The sequence below is a fragment of the Struthio camelus genome, chromosome 14, assembly GCF_040807025.1.
Source record: "Struthio camelus isolate bStrCam1 chromosome 14, bStrCam1.hap1, whole genome shotgun sequence".
Taxonomy (NCBI): Eukaryota; Metazoa; Chordata; class Aves; order Struthioniformes; family Struthionidae; genus Struthio; species Struthio camelus.
The window spans coordinates 604741-625751 of record NC_090955.1 but is presented as its reverse complement, the minus strand read 5'-3'; the positions used below and the strand labels follow the sequence as shown (position 1 = coordinate 625751).

General features: G+C 46.1%; 1 protein-coding gene across 10 annotated transcripts in view; it reads right to left on the bottom strand.

The window, feature by feature from the left end:
* Positions 1–21011, bottom strand: part of TMCC1 (transmembrane and coiled-coil domain family 1) — a 126070-nt gene that overhangs the window by 31705 nt on the left and 73354 nt on the right. Inside the window, exon 1 of one of the 10 annotated variants that reach the window (XM_068906710.1) lies at positions 12846–12890. The exons of 8 other annotated variants lie outside the window; for them this stretch is intronic. In XM_068906710.1, the coding sequence (XP_068762811.1) occupies positions 12846–12875 (30 nt within the window). In that variant the 5' untranslated portion in view covers positions 12876–12890. Of the gene's footprint in view, positions 1–4; positions 6806–12845; positions 12891–21011 lie in introns of those variants that run through there. One more of the 10 variants, XM_068906704.1, reaches the window with a different exon arrangement.

Here is a 21011-nt window from a genome sequence, read left to right as displayed (position 1 = left end):
TTACTTCTGGCTCCAAGTCTTCACCAGACATAACTAACGAAGACCTCAGGACTGTCTCACCGGAGGCAGCACTGGCTGCCGCTCGGGCACAGAAGCAGGCCAAGGCGATTGTGCGTCTGAGCCTGCACCACTTACCCCCGCAGTGCCACCCCACGCCCTCTGCCAACATCTTCCCGCGAGGACTCGCTTATCTGGAAAGACTTCCTGGAGCGGCACAAACATGATGTGGCTGCAGATCACAGATAACCAAAAATGTTGGGAGCCAGGAGAAAAATAAGAATTAACCCACTCATTGCTGAAAGCAATCCGAAGCCACGCAGCTGAGGAGCGCGCAACCGGAATGTTTGTACTGCAGACGTATTGGCTGTGCTAAGCAGGACTGCAAACGATTCGAAGCCCACAATGCTTTGGGGCAAGTGTAAGAGGAAATCAGATCCACAGTTTACTAACCTATTGCTGTCTTTGTCCTAATTAAAAGCAAGCTTAGGATGCTGCTGTTTGTAAAGCTCGATGGTTCAGGTTTCCAAACTTTTATTGCTCAGTTTTGAGACCACTGCATGTAAACACACAGGAATTCCAGGTCCAACTGACGAGCAGCAAGAGGCAAGCATGAAAAAAGGCATACGCTGAAAACCTGCATGTTAGTGCTAAAGCAATATCCTCGTCAGAACGTGCCATGGCTCAGGCACCTTGTGCAGGAGACATTAGCTTATTCCATTCAATTCAAAGCTATATACTGACAAAATAGAAAAGAAATAGTTGGAGAAACAGGGGCTGGGCTCTGAATTCTGTAAGAGCAAACTGCAAGTCTCAGTAATCTGTGGCAAATGCTTTTTTTTTTTTTTTTTAATCCAGTACTGAACCTAGTCATCAGTTGATTAGGCTCCTGGTTTTGCAATGCTTGTTTAGACAGATGTAGGCTTTATACATTTACAGGTCCTCTTCTTAGTGATTCAGGAAGGAACATTAAGAGGCCAGGCTAGTTTTTGCACATTGTACTTCAGTAAAAGAGAAATTAGTTGGATTATCTCTGTTAACTCTGTCTTTTTGGGTACAGAAAAGCTGCCAGGTTTGTAAAATCACGATCAGCTTTGAATCTTCTGCATCAGGTTCTGTAAAGGAAGGACGATAGGTAAGAGCAGAGATGGAAAGCCAAATGAGTGGTATGAGCCAAGTAATAATGCAGTAGGGAGTACTTGGTATCAGCACATCAAATTACAAACATTAGAGTAGACTTCTAGAAACATCACATGGCCCAATATAGTAGGGAACATAATTTCATACTCAGCCTACTCTCGTGTCAAAGTGATTTGATCTGTTCTTCTGCACCAAGTACAGACAAAACCAATCATCACAGACATTATAAAAGCTAGAAGACACTCAGAGGTAATGGACTCCTTCAACTCCATATACAGACACAAGTGCAGGACAAACACACTCATGCAAAACTGCATACATAAAAAAAATTGCTAAAATTAGGCTAGACCAATAGAAACTCATCAACTTCCAGGTACACAAGGATTCCAACAATACAACTTTTGTTTCTCTACACGTCAGAAAATTTTTCACACTTCAAAATGCAGTTATAAAAAGCAAAAGCTTTGAGTTAGAGTTACGTCAGGGAAAAATTTCCACCTGTGATTGTCCTCAAATGGGGCATTTTAACAGGAACATAGCTCACAAATTCTGAATTTTAACTGTGGAAATCCAGCTGAGGAACCTGCTTCTGCCACTATGTCACTTCCAGTAGTCTCAAGATCATTACTTCAAATAGAGGATCTCTTAGACGTGAACACTGATGTTACATATGGATGACACCACTTGAGCCCTCCTGTCCCCAAAGAAAGTTAAGTTACCCAAGTGTTTGCCCAGAGGTGGTGCAGTCTCCATCCTTGCAGTTATTCAAAGCTGTCTGGACATGACCCTGGGCAACCTTGCTCTAGGTGACCCTGCCTGAGCAGGGGGTTGGACTAGACGATCCCAAAGGTCCCTTCTAACCGCAACCATTCTGTGAACCGTGGACAACTACATAGGGGAAAAAACAGATGCAGATGAACAGAGGAAAGCTGACCAGGAGAAGCAGCACCGTTTTCAGGGAAAGGCTACATGACTGCCTCACATACGGCAGGTTCCAGGGAATTAACTAATCAGCAGCAGCAGGCAGGGCTGAAAGGAGACTAGTGAGCGGAAAGCAGAGCGCATATATATGTACATACTAATGAAGGGAGAGAAGTCTGTGCGCACAAGGGCATATGTGAGGGGAAGGAAGGGAGGAGGGAAGCAACGGAACAATCGATTTTTAAAACTGTATGAAACAAAAAGGACTTGCGAGGCAGCCAACGTTTTTTAAACAAGTATGTTTCCTCCAGCAGCTTATGCATGGATGCGTATGTTAGGTTTTTATTTTCTTAAATCATATACTCACAGGAGGGATCACTTTTTCAGTTAGCTCAGTTTCGCCTTCATCACCTACTTTTTGTGCCTGGCTAAAATTGGGGTTGTACAGCATCAATATTTATTCCTACCTTCACTAAACAACATATGAGTGTTTACCAGAATGTGTGTGACCTGTACAGTGCATATGTTAGTCTTATCCACTTGCAGTCATTAAACAGCAAAGTTACTGCAAACTTTGTCATAGTTTTCAATTAACAACTTGTATTTTCTGGTTTGGTTTTTCTGTGGGTTCAGCTTAAGAGGCACACGTCTGCAACTAAGCATGGAGCGCACACACTAAAAACAAAGCTCTTCAAAATCAGCCAGCATTGCCAGATTTCAACTAGGACAGCAAGCTTAACATAAGTCAACTCATTTTGAGAACTTCAAAAAGAGAACATTATCACTGAAGTCCAAAGAATTCATAATTCTACTGATCTGCTTGAAACATAAGAGGCTCAGCTTTCTTCTAACTAAACTAGAATATCCCCCCAGATAAATCCAAAATTGCTGTATTTTTATACAAGCAGTACAAGACACGTGCATTACAGTGCACTTACAAATCATTTCAGTTCCAAAAGACTGTTTAGACAGACAGCCACAGACAGGAACATCCTCATTCAGTTTAACATCTCATCCGAAGCATGGATTCCCCAGGAACACTGATCTTCAGAGACTATCTTACATCTCTTAGTAACACTACAAATTATTCTTGCTATAGGACTTGAATCCATCAAAAATTGTCATCTTTTTCCCTCTTGACTAGCTCATTCCTGAAGGATGGTTCAGTTCTGTGGCCTTTTCTCAGCTGGGTAAATGGGATCCTCAACTTTGGAAGTTGCACTAGATACACAGCTTATCTCTTCAAAATGTTTTCACCTTGGTTTGGGAAGTGCTATGTGATACGATGATAAACAGTAATATTTTCCTATCTTACAACCTCTTCAACTGCTATTATTGATTGGGGCTGCATCATTGATTACTTGCAGGTCCTGGTTTTCTTACTATACTTTTCCTTGCACAAAGGGGTAAAAGGGATATTAGCCAGTCTGTTGCAAATATCAGTTTGATAAAATAGGTGAGAGAAAATAAAAATAGGAAAGACAGAGACACCTCATTTGTTGCATTCGACAAAACTTTTGGACCCATAACTGGATATTCTCTCTCATGATTCAGGAAATCGTTAAGTTTTTTAAAAGCTACTATTATTGCTTTTAAAGCACGAGGGCTGTAGTGCAAAGAGCAACCACCTTCAAAACCTCTGACTTTAAAAACTTATTTGTCAGACTAATAAAAGAGATATTTTAGTATAAAATGATAGAACACAATGATAAAGTCAGAGTTTGTAGTGACAGTTTAAAATGGGGCATACTACCTACTATTTCTCTTTGCAGTTGGTAAAGCAATAAGCCTTCCTATGTAAGCCTAAAGATCTCAAAGTCTACTATCTACCTATCGAGTAGGTAATGGCAACTAATTTTGAAAACATGATCTGATAAGCCACTTCAGTCTAGGCTTGGTGCCCATATTGTAGCTGCTGACAATTTTATAAGCACTTTAAGCTGAACAAGGAAGGTTCTCCACAGGAGGTACTGATGTCTTCCAGTGTCTCAGTGCAGATGGAGACCATGAAATCAGACTTTGGCAAGTAGTAGAAGGAACAAAGGGAGTTTCAAAAGAATGTTATTTAAAAATCTACTTGAATCCTTGCATCTGTTTCAGCAATATGGAATATTAAATATTTAAGAGCTCTCAGAGAATTAGACGTTCACTTCTAAGTTTTGCCCAGCTACAGAAATTGATTATAGTTTAGTTTAAATTGATAGTTTCACTAAATGTCTACAAAACTCCTAAAGATTTATATTTATATCTGAACTTACCAATGCATACTAAAAGGATGTAAGAGCATCTACACAGTAAATTAATTTAAGAAACTTGGTGCAACAAAGTAAACAGGGGGAAAAGTTCAATGGCTTGTTACCATTAAGCCTTCAAAGGAACACAGGTTACTGAAAGCTGAAGGCACAGGATTTGCCTTTATTGACTAGAACTTGATATAGCCAATGAAGAGTTAATAGTCAAACGTGGTTACTCACAGGATCAATAATCTCAGTGATAGGAGAAATCTTGCATAATGCTTTCTGGTTAATCATGTGGTGATTAGTAAACTCCTGCACTGCTGCAAGAGGATCTTATCACAGGTATCTGGGCTTGACCCGTAATAACCCCCAAAACTGAAAGCTGACAGTCTGTTCCCATGCTTATTGCCCAGAGACAAGGGCTGAAGTCCCCTTAACTTTCTTGCTAGCAAATACAAATTACAAAACCACGTGTGATCATAAAAACTGCAATACCATAATGGTGTGGGGTACCATTTGGATCAGAAGCACTTTAATCTAATGCATTATTTAACATTTACCTTCTAATTTAAGCTCCTAGACTTCAAAGTCACTGCACAGAATTGGAGTTCCCCTCCTCTGTACATATTCACTGGGATAAAGTTAGTTTTGACTCTGTTTGTCTTTTATAGATTGCACTCCACAGATGCTCTGAGTAGGACTTGCTTTCCCTGTTACTGTTTGCAGCTTCCTGCTCCACTTTTAACCACCATAAAAAAATCCAAGCCTTCCCTCTCCCACACGCCTTTCCAGAAGTATTCAAAATGTTTCTGCCAGCACTTCATATAAGAAAAAAAAAAAAAAGAGAGAGAGAGAGAGAGGTTAGTCCAAATATTATCTCCTCTAGCATGCCTAGCTGTTTACTGTGTAGAGCTGATATGAAGCGTGGGAGTCTTGGTTGCGTTTTTTATAACTAGTTTAGCACACAATTTCATATACTCTGAATCCCGAGAAAGAGGTTGTAAGGATGCATTTAAAAACTAAAGTACTTCTAAATGCCAGCCTATAGTCCAAGTTATAATTAGCCAGTAGATGGCTCCATGAACTAGGTTAGCAAACTTGAATATGAACATGCAGATCATCCTTTAGGAGACTATCAGAATTAAGGATGTTTTCCAAGGAATCCTCATCACCGCTACATCAAATCAACTTTCCCGCAGGAAGGATGGGAGAACCCTGTAGCAGCCTAACAAATTGCTACTATGACCAGATTTGCCTATACACTTAACACGATGACAAACATTTAGAAAAGGGCTTCTCAATATTCATAACCTAGTGTGGAGATTTAAAAAGTTTTTGCTGTCCTTGCTAAACTTGTATATTCCAGCTGTTCGTGGGACGGTCCAATACCTGACTTGACACAAATTTGTTAGTGCTGCTGAAACGCCACTTTCAGACACTCAGTAGGACTTTAAAGACTTCAGTCCAAAGGACCCACAAAAACGTGCATGCAAAACTACATGCAAAACTGCATTCAATCCATTAAAGGAGGTATTGCTGCAAAAGGAAATTTAGTTGGTGGGTATAAGATAAAGTTAGAAGTTTGCTGGTTTTGAATGGAAAGCACTGTGTGGCTGGATCCTGCTTAGCTGCAGGCTCTGTGGTCAGTCCCTGTTGCCTCCTCAACACGCCTGTTAATGCATTCCTGTGCTCCCTTGAGTAGAAAGGCAAACAGCGCCCATGAGAGAAACATCTGGAGAGCTGAGGCCACATTAGTTCAGCGCTGGCCAGGGTCTGGTCCGGAGGGTCTCCGCCTGGGTCAGCCCTCTGACATTACTGCAGCGGCTCTTCCGCGCTCAGATCCCCTCACGTCACTTCCCAGGGTATCCAACTCACTGCCTCCATATCATCCTATGTATTTTGGTGGGCTCCCAGTACTTCAAATTAAAAAGCACACAAAAATAATAAAGGGCAGCAGAGTACCGTAGGAGATCTCGGCCAAGCACTACGAGCGCAGGTGAGGACGCGAGCCCTCGGTGGTGCGGAGCGGCGCGTCTGACGCTGGCCCAAACTCCTCCCCGGCGGCTGCCCTTACGGCTACAGCTGCCTGAGCAAAGGCAGGAACGGGGACAGGCTGCGACGCCTCTCCGGGAGGGGAAGACAGGTTCACTAACCCTCCGCCTCCAGTCCTCCTGATTTTTCCAGATACAGGCCTTTGTCAGAGAGATCTAGGGCGACCGTCTGCACCTCGACCCCAAGGGGGCAGCGGGGAACTCACAGGCTGCTCTTCCCTCAGGGCCGCATGGGATCGGCCAGGAGGGACAGCAGGCAGAAAACGAAGTTAACACAGGCAGATCCGTAACCCTCAGCAAGAAGGGGCCGTGCTGGGACTTGAGCGTTTTCCCCTCCCGCCGCCGGGGCGGTCGGAGAGAGGCGACGAAGGGACCCGCGGGGCGAGGACGGCGCTGGAAGGAAAGGAGCAGGCTCCCCGGCTCCAGCTGTCCTGACACCAGGCGCTGCTCAGCTTCTCCTCCTCTCTGCTGCGCCGTCGGGGCGATAACCGCCAGCCCAGCGCGAGCCCCCGTCGGGCAGGCGCGCTGCCAGCGCAGCCATCCCCTACCCGTTTGCTGAGGCGCGATCCCGGCCGGCAGAGCCAAGACCCCGCGTTACCTCTGCCTCCCCGGAGCGGCGGCAGCGGCGCGCGGGCCGGCGGTGCCCGCAGGGGCCAGCCCGGGAGCGAGCGTCCCCCGCTCGGCCGCCCACGGCCGCGGGCAAGCTTCCGGCGCCCCGCACGGCCCCCCGCCCCGCATGGCCCCGCACGGCCTCCCGCCCCACATAGCCCCACACAGCCCCGCACGGCCTCCCGCCCCGCATGGCCCCGTACGGCCCCCCATCCCGTATGGTCCCCCCGCCCCGCATGGCCCCGCACGGCCTCCCGCCCCACATAGCCCCACACAGCCCTGCACGGCCTCCCGCCCCGCACAGCCCCCGCCCCGCACGGCCCCACATGGCCTCGCACCTCACATGGCCTCACTCCCCTGCCCCACAGGGCCCGGCTGGCCTTGCACCCCCGCCCCACACGGCCCCATATGGCCTCGCACCCCATACGGCCTCACGCCCCCGTCGGCCTCCTGCCCCCGCCCCGCACAGCCCCACAGGGCCTCCAGCCCCCACCCCACACAGCCCCACAGGGCCTCCCGCCCCACACGGCCCCACATGGCCTCCCGCCCCCGCCCCACACGGCCCCACAGGGCCTCCTGCCCCACACGGCCCCACACGGCCTCCCGCCCCCGCCCCACACGGCCCCACATGGTCTCCCGCCCCACACGGCCCCACACGGCCTCCCGCCCCTGCCCCACACGGCCCCACATGGCCTCCCGCCCCACACGGCCCCAAAGGGCCTCCCGCCCCCACCACACACAGCCCCAGAGGGCCTCCCGCCCTACACGGCCCCAAAGGGCCTCCCGCCCCCACCACACACAGCCCCAGAGGGCCTCCCGCCCTACACGGCCCCACACGGCCCCCCGCCCCCACCACACACAGCCCCAGAGGGCCTCCCGCCCCACACGGTCCCACAGGGCCTCCTGCCCCCACCGCACATGACCCCACAGGGCCTCCTGCCCCACACGGCCTCCCGCCCCCGCCCCACACGGCCCCACACGGCCTCCCGCCCCCGCCCCACACGACCCCACAGGGCCTCCCGCCCCCGCCCCACAGGGCCCCCCCGCCGGCCGCCCCAGGGGCCGCGCGCCCCCGCCGGCCTTTACCCTGCTGCGTGACATTACTCTGGGTCAGCGGAAACCCCGGCCAAGGCGAAGCGCCCGGTCTGCGCAAAGGATCAACTTCCCCAGTAAAGCTGCAACCTAACAACTGCAGAGTTATGAAAACTGCCAGGCAGGCTGGGGGCTGCCTTCCCCGGCGCGGCGCCCCACGCCAGCCGAACCCGCGCCCACGGCGCCCCCTCTACTTTTCAGCCTTTTTTAACCCCACGCTTCCCCTAGTACCAGGGGGCAGAGGCAGGCCGCGCTGCTCCCCTTCGCTTTCATTTCCTTTCAGCAAAATTTCACTTGTCAGCTATCAACTGCATTGGATTTCCAGGTATCAAACGGGTTATTTCTGGCGATCACACTGCTTAGATTTTCAAACTAGCAAATCTCTCCTCCTCTCAGTTTTTTCCTAGTAGAAGATTAGAAAAGAAAAAAAGTGAAACCATCGGTAGGTTCCTTGGAGGTGTAACTTTCACGACGGGGCACTGACGCGCCTCGACGGGCGGCGGGGTCCCCGGCGGCGAGGCCGATCGAGCCGCCGCGTGCCAGCGACGACGGCGAAGACGGCCGCGAGGCGGCGCGTTCGCCTGGGCCCCGGCGGCAGACTGGGACTGAGCGCGATGGATGGGCTCCCGCAGCTCAGCGGGCACAGGATAACTCGTTAACTCAGTAGTACGTCTCAGGTCCTACATTCGTTAAAATGGCCTGGACACGTTGCATTTGGTAGCTCTCCTGCCAGCTCAAAAGTAAAAGATAATCTTGGAACGCGTTCCAGGACTGCTAAAGGAGCTTCAGGCCCACGGTCGTTCACATCTCTAATTCCTGTGCGAAGTAGTACCTTTTTTTAAATTGTTTCTGAATGCTCTTCTGCCATGAAAGTAGACCAACACCTAGAAGTCATAAAGCTGAAAATCTGAAGCTACTGGATATCTCAGGATCTACCAAAATTGTAACAGCAGAAAAGCTAATGAAACTCACTGATATCAGCACACAACATTCAGCAAGCCCACCTGCCAGACTCACATAGTATGATTTATGAAGTAAACTCTTGACCGAGATACGTTGTCAGAACTAAGAATGTCACAGCAGACTGGGCGTAGAGGAAAACAGATTCCCCACGAGCCGTAGACACGAACGCATCACGGAGAAGGCTCCATTATGCCAGAGCACAACACCAAGATGTGAATGAAAGCTATGAACGCTGACTACATGGAGGAATTCAGACAAAAGAAAATGTTGTTGCTCTTGCAAGTTTCCGAGCAAGTACTGAACAAACTGCAGATTCAATTTCTTTGTGCACTCGGGGTTCACGATGTGAAAGAGGCTGCTGAAGTCGGTGACTGGCACACAACAATCCTATTTATTCCTTTCTTAAAAAAATAAAATAGTAATTTGAAAGACCTCATTGATTGATTGATTGATTCCAAAAGTCACGAGCTCTGATAAACTTTGCTCACGGTGATCCTGTCCAGAAGCTTATGAAATTACATCATATTGGCCCACAGTATATGGGCAGAAAGCCACATAACGACCAAATGTTCTCAAGATGTATTCAAGCCCAGTTCACTGAGAGATAGCAGGAAATTCTATCCCTTCCCACAGACTACAAAGGCAATTGGCTATCACAGAAACTAACATTTTTGTTTGATTTTTTTTCAGGTTATTTTTTGTCTTCTCCATCACACTTCCCCAAATTAGCATCTCCTTCCTTCCAAATACTGTTCTACAGGTTATAGCATACACGACCTTAAATCCAAAGTGGATGCGCTATTGACAGAAAAGAAACTGCTAAACTGAGGATATCTTTGGAATCAAGTTCTTGACAAAGCAGGAAGCATTAGCTTTTGCATTTCTCACTTTAATCTATGTGATTAAACTTTTAAAACTATGGCCAATTCAGTAGTATCATGTCTTTAACCTTTTTTCATGGGTTTGAATCCCACATTACTCCCATCACCAGTACTGACTTTATACACTTGCTTTATACACGTGGACACCCTAAGAACGTGTTGTTTCTAGGTCTGCCCTTTTAGACAACGCTCTCCTCCAGAAGCTCTCTCACCTAGTGCCAGCCTTGACAGCACCTTTACCTTCACTCTTACAGTCAAAAACCATGGCAAACATCCCTTGAACCTACTGTGTCATTTCATCATCAAGAGACTTTGTCCTCGGCTCAGCTTTGCCTCGTCTGAACGCTTGATCTGTGTGCGATTTCCCCGCCGCTCTTCCGCACGCTTCTGCCCATGTGCTCAATCCTGGTCCTGAGCATCCTCAGCATGTGTCCTCAGCCTCTGGGAAGCAGAGCTCACCCTAATGCCCCAAACAGTTGCCTTCTCCTGCCAACTTCTGAACCTGGTTCCTCCTGGGAGGCATCGTTTTACCTCCTGACTTCGTAGCCACATGCTCCCAACACTCTCCTCTGGATTCATTTCAGTTCTTCTCTCCCAAATTTCACCCCCCGCCTTGAGCAGGTGTGCTTACCTGGGCTTTTCTATTGCTCTGGAACGGTCTTTTCCCCTGCTGCCTTCTCATTTTGAAACAGTTTTTTAAAAAGATTTCATTTGCATTTGGGTTAGGACTACCTCCTAAGACTGTTTCACAGCACAGGGAAACCTGACTAGCAATTAACAAATTGTTCTGGATACGACCCTGGTTCTGTAAAAAATGAACCTGTTTGCCCCGACTATTTAACAGCTATTTTTTCAGAGTCAAGGATAACCATGAAGCTTCCAACTGACAATACCCTGCTAATTTAATACCTTAGGTCAACGTGAGGAAGCTGCAGTATTTTGAATAGCAATGACAAACTCTATTGAACGATAAGCCCCTGTCCTGGGCTGAAACATCTTGATGGCCTTGCTGAAACTAGAACATCCAAGTAGTATGAAAAAGAGGCAAACACTAGTCTGTTCTGGAAAAAAAAATCCCACAACTCAAAAATGTTTTCAACAACAAATACGTCATTCCTCCTTGTAGATGATCTACAATTTTTTTAAATGTAGCCCTGTGCCATATTTCATTCACAATTTATGAAAAAACTCACAGAAGATATTCCTTCTGCCACACTAAATTTTCCCTTTAACCCACATTTAAACTGTAAGAATACAAACATTAGAAAATCTGATCTTTTCCATTTTTGTTGCAGAAAATTGAAGACCCAAATACTTGCAACTAAACTGAAGACATAAGAAAGCTGAATTTTTAAAAGCCAAAGTATTACTCATTGAAATTGAATATGTATCACAAAAAAAGCTGAAAACAGATTGACTAAAAATAATTTCTCCTTTTAATAGCTCAGCTGTCACTTATCTTTTGTGATAGTTCTCCAGGCATCTTAGCCTAGCTTTGATAATCTATCTCATATAAAAATAGAAAACACCTCTTCCTTTTAAGCTGCAAAAAAAGCAAAAATCTTACAAGTGGACTTTCTTTCCACTTTCAGCTCACCTTTAAATTTTCCAAGTGGCTCTGCATTCTGGTCTGGCAACTTATCAGAGGTCCATAAAAGCACCTCCCCCCCCAAGAAAATAGTTTAAATGCTTTTCGTATTTTCACTTTTCTTTGTCCCAACAATGCAGCTCTGTCCTCTGGGAACGAGAGTATGCAGGCCAAATACAGTATGTCATTCTCCCGTTGTCACTCCTATGGAGCGCCATTGATCCCCAACCACTCCCCCTCCAGCCTCGCCTGATACAGGCTGCGGTTGAACTTGGAGCCGCGCGCCGCCGGGCTGACCTGCCGTAACCTCCGCGCAAGTGGCCAGCGCTAGCCCCCCAGCCCACCACAGAGCAGACCGCAAAGCGACGCAAAGCGGAACCTGTCTCAAACAAAGCCTTCCTTCAGAAGATTAAGCATAACACAGGAGATGAACCAGGTTTCCACTCCGTGTGGAGAAATCCTTACCTAGTTACCAGATACAGTACCACAACGTACATGGGGAGGTAAAAAGTGCTAATGCCACCGGAAGATTTATGACATTTCTTCTAGTTTGAGGGAGGAGAACTGCTATGGGATCCGCTATTGTTATTACTGCTGCAGGGTTCAGAAATAAGCTACCTTAGTTATCTGATAAAACCCAATCTTTTAATGCTAGAGAGATTTTATGCAATATGGGAGGTATGATGGCAGACATCAACTTTATCAGATGCTTCTCCTCTGCGCTTACCGTTCCCTGATCTGTCCGCTACACCGTCGGACAAACGCTCTCCCTTCTGTGCTGTTAGGGACAAATTCAGGAGTAGCTGCTCGAGGGCTACCGCTAGGAACCTGACCCCAAAGCCCCCAGGAAGAAACCACTGTCCATTACTGGAAAAAGCTCCACCTATTAGCCCAGAAGACGTGGACTTCTCATACTAAAAATCTTTTCTAATCACCAAGTTACTCAAAATGCAGCTTTGGTATATACACAGGGAATCTCCCAACATAAAAAAGTTACCGCACAGTAAGAGCAGAACAAACACTTAAAAACAAAGAGCATGTCAGTAGTGCAAGCAGTTTTCCATATTTCAGCACGGAGCTCAAGTTGGGCAACAACCATTGCTTATTACAGACCAACAGCAGGCGAAGAAATCTGATCCGGTCTCACAAGAGAAGGACTGCAGTTACACGCTTTCACTCCTTCAGCGTCGCGATAGGTAGCGCTGAGGACACGGCGTTTCAAAGCACAAGCGCTAGCAGCAGCAGCTAACAAAAAGGCAGAGCCGAGGCGTTTGCTGACCGATCGCAGCTCGACCCAGCAAACCAGCCACGTTCGCCACTGCAACACCGCCAGCCTTCGAGCAAGGAGAGAAGCCCCGCGACGTACGGTTTCAGAGGCAGGCAGCGCGCCCTCCATGCCGGCCCCGGAGAGGGGGGCGCCGGCAGCCCAGCCCCGCGCCCCCGCGCCGGCCCAGCATGCCGCTCGTAGGGCGCTGCCGGCAGAGACCCGCTCCAGCCCCGCGCCGGCTTCTGCCCGGCCAAGGCGGGCGCCGCGATACGAGGCGGTAGCACCCGGGGCGTGCTGGCAGCGCCCTGACTGCACGCCTGAGAAAGCGACGGCACCTCCCTCATCACATGAACGCGCTGCCAAAGAGTTTCTGCCCGCTAAAAATACTTCCGCGCTGGCCCCCACCACGAACGCATCTGAAGTGAGCGTTTGGCTCTCCGAAAAATAATGAAACCAAAGGGGAAAATATTTTCTGTCTAGCTGAAAATAACTTGGAAAGAAAGTAGTGCTGAAGAGAAAAACACCTGGTATTTTCTTTAGGCATAAGACAGCGAGGTTGAATGACGCTCTGCATCTCTTCCAGAACCCGTGGCCAGCTGGAACCTCACAACGCCGTCCTCTGCAGCCTGCAACCTGAGCGTCTTCAGGCTCCTATTACAAGTTCAGAAGCTAAACGCAAACACATTCAAAACCTGCGCTGCTGAAGACGGCATGGAAGCCTTGTGAATCATATGCTCCCAGAGGAGACAAATGAAACACCTATCACTTCATCGGTGTTTCTTTTAAGATTTCCTATTACGGTTAGAGTGATCAGAGAAAAGTGGAAGGACCTGACTGATTGGAAACACGGCTAAAACATATGCTATATTTGGTCTCAGTCCTTCCTCAGCAGGACAAAAGGTAAGTAAGGTACTTCTGAAAAGCATACAGCCCGGAAAGATCCCCCCTCTAGTCCTCCTCAGCCAAGGGTATTTCCACAAGGGACCCCAAAGATTTCCGACAGGAGTGTGAATAAGCCCCTTTGGGAAAACACATCGCATACCAAGCACAACTCGTTTGTCTGGGGAGGCTGCTACGAGGTGAGGAAATATATTCTTCTGGAGAAGGAGAAAGGAGAGAAGGTCTCTCGTAGCTTAGTGCTATGTGATAAGACAGCCATGCTCCCAAACAATCTATTCAAAACAGACTTACCCTAAAAAAGAAAGTTATTTTTAAGATATGTTAATTTATTCACCAGGCATGTTTTCACAAGGATTATGTTCCGTTAATTGCTAATCAGCTTGGCTGTCTGCACTATATTCAGTCAAGGACAGCAGAGGTGGATATCAAATCTAAAAGATAACACACCGTATATTTCTCTTGCAATTTTTCAGGTCACAAACGTGGACAAGCTACATTAGGCTATTCTTTGCATTTGTAATAACTATCTACTTAGTCGTAGCCTGACAAATTTATGACACTCCTATTTTAGTGGAAATTCTGCTCTATTACAACCTGTTCTGAAAGCAGCACATCAGGATCCAGCCTCAGATGCCAATCCACTAATTACTCCCAGCGACCTGATTTCTGCTTTTGCTGAGTGGTCGGTCCTGCTAAATAGCAACATTAGCAATGGCACTTGTTTAAAGAGAGAAATGTCCTGAAACTAAAAAAAAGGGAGAAAAGAAGAAAAAAAAAAAAGAAAAAATTAACAGGTGCAAGAACTGCAGAGACAAATTGATAACAATAAAAGATGGGCTTGAAAACCCAAGCGTCTTGTTCCTCCTTGCCCTCCCCTCAACGTCCAAACACAAGCTTGGTTTCCTGATTTAATTGTTACCTCTCTTGGGTTTACAGTTTTGGGAAACAAAAAACAGTTCAAGTTCAGCCAGTGAGCACACCTTTTGTTTTTGTAGCCATCCCTGCCAGTAGATCAACAACGGAGGTGAATTTCAAAAGGGACTCTTGCCCCCTCTCATTGCTCAGTGATTGTATATGTAGTTTTAAGGACAAGCATGCTCTAAATTCATACCGAGGGCGTGAATTTTTGCAGAAGCCACAGTAATGGTAAGATTGTTGATCTTTCTACAAGAGTCCAAAATTATCGTGTTATTCCTTTCTCTCATATTGGATAAGTTTTATATCGATTAATATTTGGAAAGCAAGTCCTTCCTTGTGCTTTTTTTTTTTTAATTAGAAAACTCCAGGTGTCTCAGTTTCGGTCAGTTGAAAGCATGTTCTAAAAACTGGTCATAACGAAGTAAGGAAGCTTTGGTCTAACTCACGTTGGTACATTTCTAGGCCCTACTGAAATAATGCATTAATTCTAATACATGTTCATTCATTCTTCCTCTCATTTTACTTCATAGGCTCTACATGGTATTTAGTATTAATGACCGCTTGGGTCATAACGAGCCCACATAGGTGAGGTCACTTATCCAAGCAGCTGGCTAAGCAGTGTTTGCTGTAGCACAGAGACGTGCCAGGACAACACAGCGGCACAGGCAGGCCTGCAGAGACGTTGCTTCCTGGCACCTTGTTGAAGAGCACTTCTAAAACCCCACTCAAGAGCCCGTGGTCGCTGTATATGCACACAAAGGCTTTCAGCACACGCTCCTCCAAAAAGGTTTTGTGGCTACACGGCAATACTATGAACAAGAAAAAACCTTGGCATGGCGCTAAAGCAAGTTTGCTGATATGGGAATTAGCTCATAAAGAAATTCTTAAACTTCCAGTATTTTTAATCAACAGCTTAGAACAGCGTCTTCCTCAGCCAACGGATGCGCGTTCTCTCCAGGCAGAATCTGTGCCTGCTGAAAGACTGCCCGTCTCTGCTCCTTACCACCATCTTGCTCACAACTGCTTCCTGCCTCACTCGCATCATTTTTCAGTAAAAATCATCCTGGTAAATAGTCGAAGCAGAATATTTTTCATTAACCTAGTTAATTTTGATTGATGTTTGCGAGTCAAAAAGAGAACAACATCTGAGTTTACGCAGCGGTTTCCATCAAATGCATTATCTCCATTTTCCAGCTGCGTGAACTTAGGAATCCGTCTCGTGAACGATTATAAAACAGAACAGTAAGGTACCAAAGAAAAGAACTCCGAGTCCTGCCTTCTCAGCATACCCACTCTAACTGCTTCACTGCTCTCCTTGTTCTAAAACTGCCCTTTCTAAGTAGACAAATAAAACTTCTTGAGAGTATCCAGCTCCTTTCTGCTTCTTGACTGGAGTGTTTTCGCAAGTTTTTCATGAAAACTCTCCTTTGATTTAGCTGAGGACCGCTCAGTTTTGTTGTAAGACAACAAAGAGTATACACGGAAGATCGCACATAAACCTCACCCAGGAGACGGTCAAAAGTGGTGCATGAAAATACCCTCTGAGAAGCAACTCTGCTGCATAGTTGCAGAGGAGTGGCTCACGCTGTCAAAAATAGAACTAATTTCTACACTGGCAGATGGAGTTTCAGTCAAAATATCCACTAAGCCCACTTGAAAATTAAGAGTTGCTTTTCCATGGCATAATGAATACAATCTAATGCAATGTACTGCCTTGTTTTTATAAAATGTGATATAACTACTATTTGCTAATTATTCAATAATTAAATTAATAGAAATTAGAGGTTTACACTGTGCAACAAACCTCTGGCTGAAGTACTACCGGGGCTGCCAAGACATCGACGCTGTTCTCTAAACACAAGCTATTTAATCCTTCAGGTAATTACCTCCTGGAACAGAGCAGCGGTTTAACCTAGAAATCAGGTTTACTCAGAAGGAAGCAGAAGAAATTCTAGACTGGTAATCCTCAGTAACCTGAAACATGTGGCTAGACAGAGTGACAGATAGTAGTCAGTGCACAGTGAGATTAAAAAAAAACATCTACAGATGCAAACTGCAATGTTGTTGTGGCACCGCAGTCCCTGTATGTTACATACACTGCTTGGTTTTTAGAGAACCACATGAAGTTTTTCTTTCCAAATCTTCTTGGCATTTCATCTATATTTAGATAAGCTTCAAAAACCTGCCCTCTTTTACATACTAACTGGAGTATACTATGTGAAGCACTGAATGGTTATTTATTTTTATTGCAGCCCTCTAAGAGAAACAGTTAAGTGCTTCTTCATGTTAAGTATTTGCTCCTACTCCCCTCCTACCTCAATAATCATTTTCAGTCTATAAGGGCACGAAGGACTAACACCCATGTTACCATCAAAATTCTCTTCCTTAAACTCTCTCACTCCATTGGATTCCTGGGTTACAGCATTACATTAACTCCAATTTTCAAAAAAAGGTGAAGTCCAGCAATGGGAACAAGTATCAAAAGATACGTCTGTGCTGAAGCTATGAAAGATGCATAGCTTCACGAATATTTAAACTGCTGGAATGATCTGAGGACCAGTCAAGCAGGAAGGAGGAAAAAAAAAAGAAGCCTTGTGTGCTGTTTGAGAAAACTTTCTAATAGTTCCATGACTCAAACCCATTTTACTCCCTCTAGAACTATAAAGGCCACTGCAGCTAAAGGCAAGCGAAACAAACTATGTTGACATGAGCTAAATTCAAGAGTCAGATTACAGAGTTACGTGAGCACTATCACGAAGCCAGTGTGGTTTTCAGATCTCAGGGTAAGGTTGCAGAAGCAGCAGCTGAAGAAAAATTCTTTTTACTTAGGACCTGAAGCCCCCAGAACAAAAACCACGCAACTTTATCATTACCATCAGAGGAAACTTGTTCAAAATTTCAGAAGTGTTATTTAAGTTCCCACCTAATTAAAGTCCACAGCTACAGGACCCAAGGGCAGTAACAATCTAAAACAGATCAAAATATTTCCTTTCTGTGAACTTGTTTCATCATTGCCTATGGCTTCCTGCACATTGGAGGTAGGATGACAAGCAAAACACTTCCACAGTCATATTGGCCACTACTCCAGAGAAGTCTCCAGGGAGCTGGATTACTTACAGATCCTGTCTCTCTTGCAGTAATTCCCATAAAGGTGCATTTAGAATTCCTGATCTTGTTGGACACAAGCACCAAGTCCTTTAGATTCTTCCGATCAATGTTTCCACTTTTAGAAAAACAGTTCCAGTGTTTTGCAAGGCCTACTATAAACTAGTATATGCACTAGAAAAATTCTAGCAGCACAGTGATTATGCATGATAATCCAAAAAGCAAGTGCCCAGCATACTTCAGATATGAAACAGTGTTGGAAAATCTTAAAAGTCTCAGTAGCTCATATGACGGTGGTCTGAAGAAAGCGTAACCCAGGATGCAGACACAGTAGTCTAATAACACGTACCGGACATACAAACAACTTGGACAGACATACTTGGTCTCTCTCTTCGTAGCCCTGGGCTGAACAGTGTTCGACAGCAGCCTCTCGCCATTTCCTTCCTCTAGCTGCCTTCCACCTTGCACTCGTCATTCTCACCCGTTGGCTAACAACGCTGTGTTGCTTCGTGCACGGGTGACAACAGAGGGGACCTCATCGCGCAGACGAGACATGGCCCCATACAAGACACACCTAGAGAGGACAACCCAACTCATCTTTCCCCATCAGCGCAATTGCTGGGTGAGAAACTTTCTGTTAACAGCGATGTGTGTCTAAGGGCAGGGTTGCCAGTCATTCCTGTGGGGGTTGCTGGCTCTCTGCTTTCTTGCTGTTTGACTTCCCTACCGCAATCAATGTTACAATGATGTAAACAAGGAAAGAAAGCAGTGAGACTGTTTAGCTGGCATTATTTTTTCGATTAACATTCAAATTCTTCAGAGAAGGGAACAAGAGTGGGGAAAAAAAGGAGAGATGTCATTAAAGTTAATGTTTAAAATGCTGCTAACAAATGCTAAAATAAATGTGAGAGTCATATTAGGCTCTCTATCTACCTACCAGCCAAATTCAGGGCTAAGTAAGATCATCATTAAGTGCTATGAGGGACTGTGCAGTCACTGCCAATTCAAACACAGGTCATTTTATAACGTAGCTGTTTACTGCAACTGCTTCATTCAGGCAGTAATTATCAAAGGACATCTAAATCCCCCAGGCTGTACTGCCTACTGAAATTCCCTCCTCTTCCCCTTCCAGTAGTTACAGTTAACTTCTTTGTCAAAGTCTGTGGAAAAAATAAGGTGAAAGGAAAGGCTGGAGCAGTTGGAGTTTCTGACTGTCACTATACAAATTAAAAAGTTTCAGAAGTCTTAAAACAGGGTTATACTGCATAAGGAGATGTAAGATTAGGTTATCCTGGTGATGAAGTAAAAAGCATTTTACAAACCAAAACTAAAAGGCTAAGTAGTGCCATAAGCTATATCCCTGGGAGGCCTAAAAGACAGCAGGGTCATCTCTGCCAGAGGTGTCGTGTCCTGCACAGCACAGAAATACCGAATCTGGAAGAGTGCAAGCTACTGCCCCGGTCCCCCATTCGCCATCACCTACCTCAAAGGTGGGCAAAGGGAGGGAGGGAGAGACAGAAGGAAAAAGTGTTGGACCGTGCCACACCGAAAGCTCTGTTTCAGATTTTCTGACGATTTAACAGGGAGCCAACAAGAGCTACGTTGTGTTGCATCATGCACGGATGACTACAGAGGGGACCTCATCGTGCAGTGTGAAAGGATGCTTGTCCAGGGGCTCTAAAAACACTGAGGTGTAAGCAACTGGGACTGAAAATAACCCTAAGAATGAGAAGGCACTACTGGGAAATTAAAACCAAATCACAAAAAGCCTCTGGGCTTTTGCTGGTAAAGAGGGGGAAAGGCTGTTTGTTCGTTTGTTTTCAGATTAGAAAGGAGGAAGAGAAAGAAACACTATCACTGAAAATTGTGTCACCCTACTGACTCCTAAACTCATATCTTAATTTGCATAGTACAACTTCCCCTACCTTAACAGTAACTTGAAGTTTATTCAGCACTAGCAGAGGAAGGTTGCCATTTGCCACATAAACCCAACTGCTTTGGAGATGACTCTGCTGGTCCATAACAATCTCTTTCCCACTTGCAGATCTTGCCCTAATGTGCAATTTCCCAAGCATGACATATATATGACTGCAGCCATTTAATGGAATAATTTAACAGAACTAAAAATAACCGTAAGATGAGTCTGCATAATAGAGGCCAGGAACACATTAAATCTAGTGAAAGTCAGAAGGATGCTACACAAATAATGGGAATGCCAGCAAACTACTTACTGGATTTACAACGGGGAAATCAAATCTGACCAACCTGATAGCCTTCTACGATCAGATGACTGGCTTGGTGAACAAGGGGAGAGCAGTAGATGTTGTTTACCTTGACTGTAGTAAGACTTGGCACTGTCTCCCATAACACCTTCATAGACAAACTTACGAAGTTCGGGCTAGATAAGCAGACAGCAAGGTGGATGGAAAACTAGCTGAACTGCTGGGCTCAGAGGATTGTGACCAGCAGCACCCAGTCCAGCTGGAGGTAAGTCACTAGTAGAGTACCCCAGCGGTTCTTCATTAACGATCTAGACGATGGGACAGAGTGCACCCTCAGCAAGCCTGCAGATGATACAAAACCAAGAGGAGTGGCTGATACCCTAGATGGGTGTGCTGTGATTCAGAGGGACCTCGACAGGCTGGAGAAATAGGTAGAAAGGAACCTCATGAAATTCAGCAAAGGGAAATGCAAAGTCCTGCCCCTGGGGAGGAATAACCCCATGAACCCACACATGCTGGGGGCCAGCTGGCTGAAGAGCAGCTTGACAGAAAAGCACCTGGGGACACCAAGTTGAACATGAGCCAGCAATGTGCCCTCATGGCCAAGAGGGCCAGGGGCACCCTGGGCTGCATTAGGAGAAGTGTTACCATCAGATCAAGAGAGGTGATCCTTCTCCTCTACTCAGCACTGGTGAGACATGTCTGGAGTGCTGTATCCAGTGCTGGGCTCCCCAGGACTAGAGAGACATGGACTTACTGGAGTGAGACCAGCAAAGAGCCACAGAGATGACTAAGGGACTGGAGCATCTCTCATACGAGGAGCAGTTAAGAGAGCTGGGATTGTTTAGCCTGGAGAAGAGAAAGCTTGGTGGTGGTGGGGAACCTTATCCATATTTATACATACCTGATGAGAGAGAGAGCTAGACTCTGCTCAGTGGTACTCAGTGTAAGGGCAAGAGGCAATGGGCAGAAAGAAAAACGCAGGAAATTCTGTTTAAACATAGGAAAAAGATTGTTTACTATAAGGGTGATCAAACAAGGGAACAGGTTGCCCAGAGAGGATGCGAGGTCTCCTTCCCTGGAGATATTCAAAACCTGACTGAATATAGTCCTGGGCAAC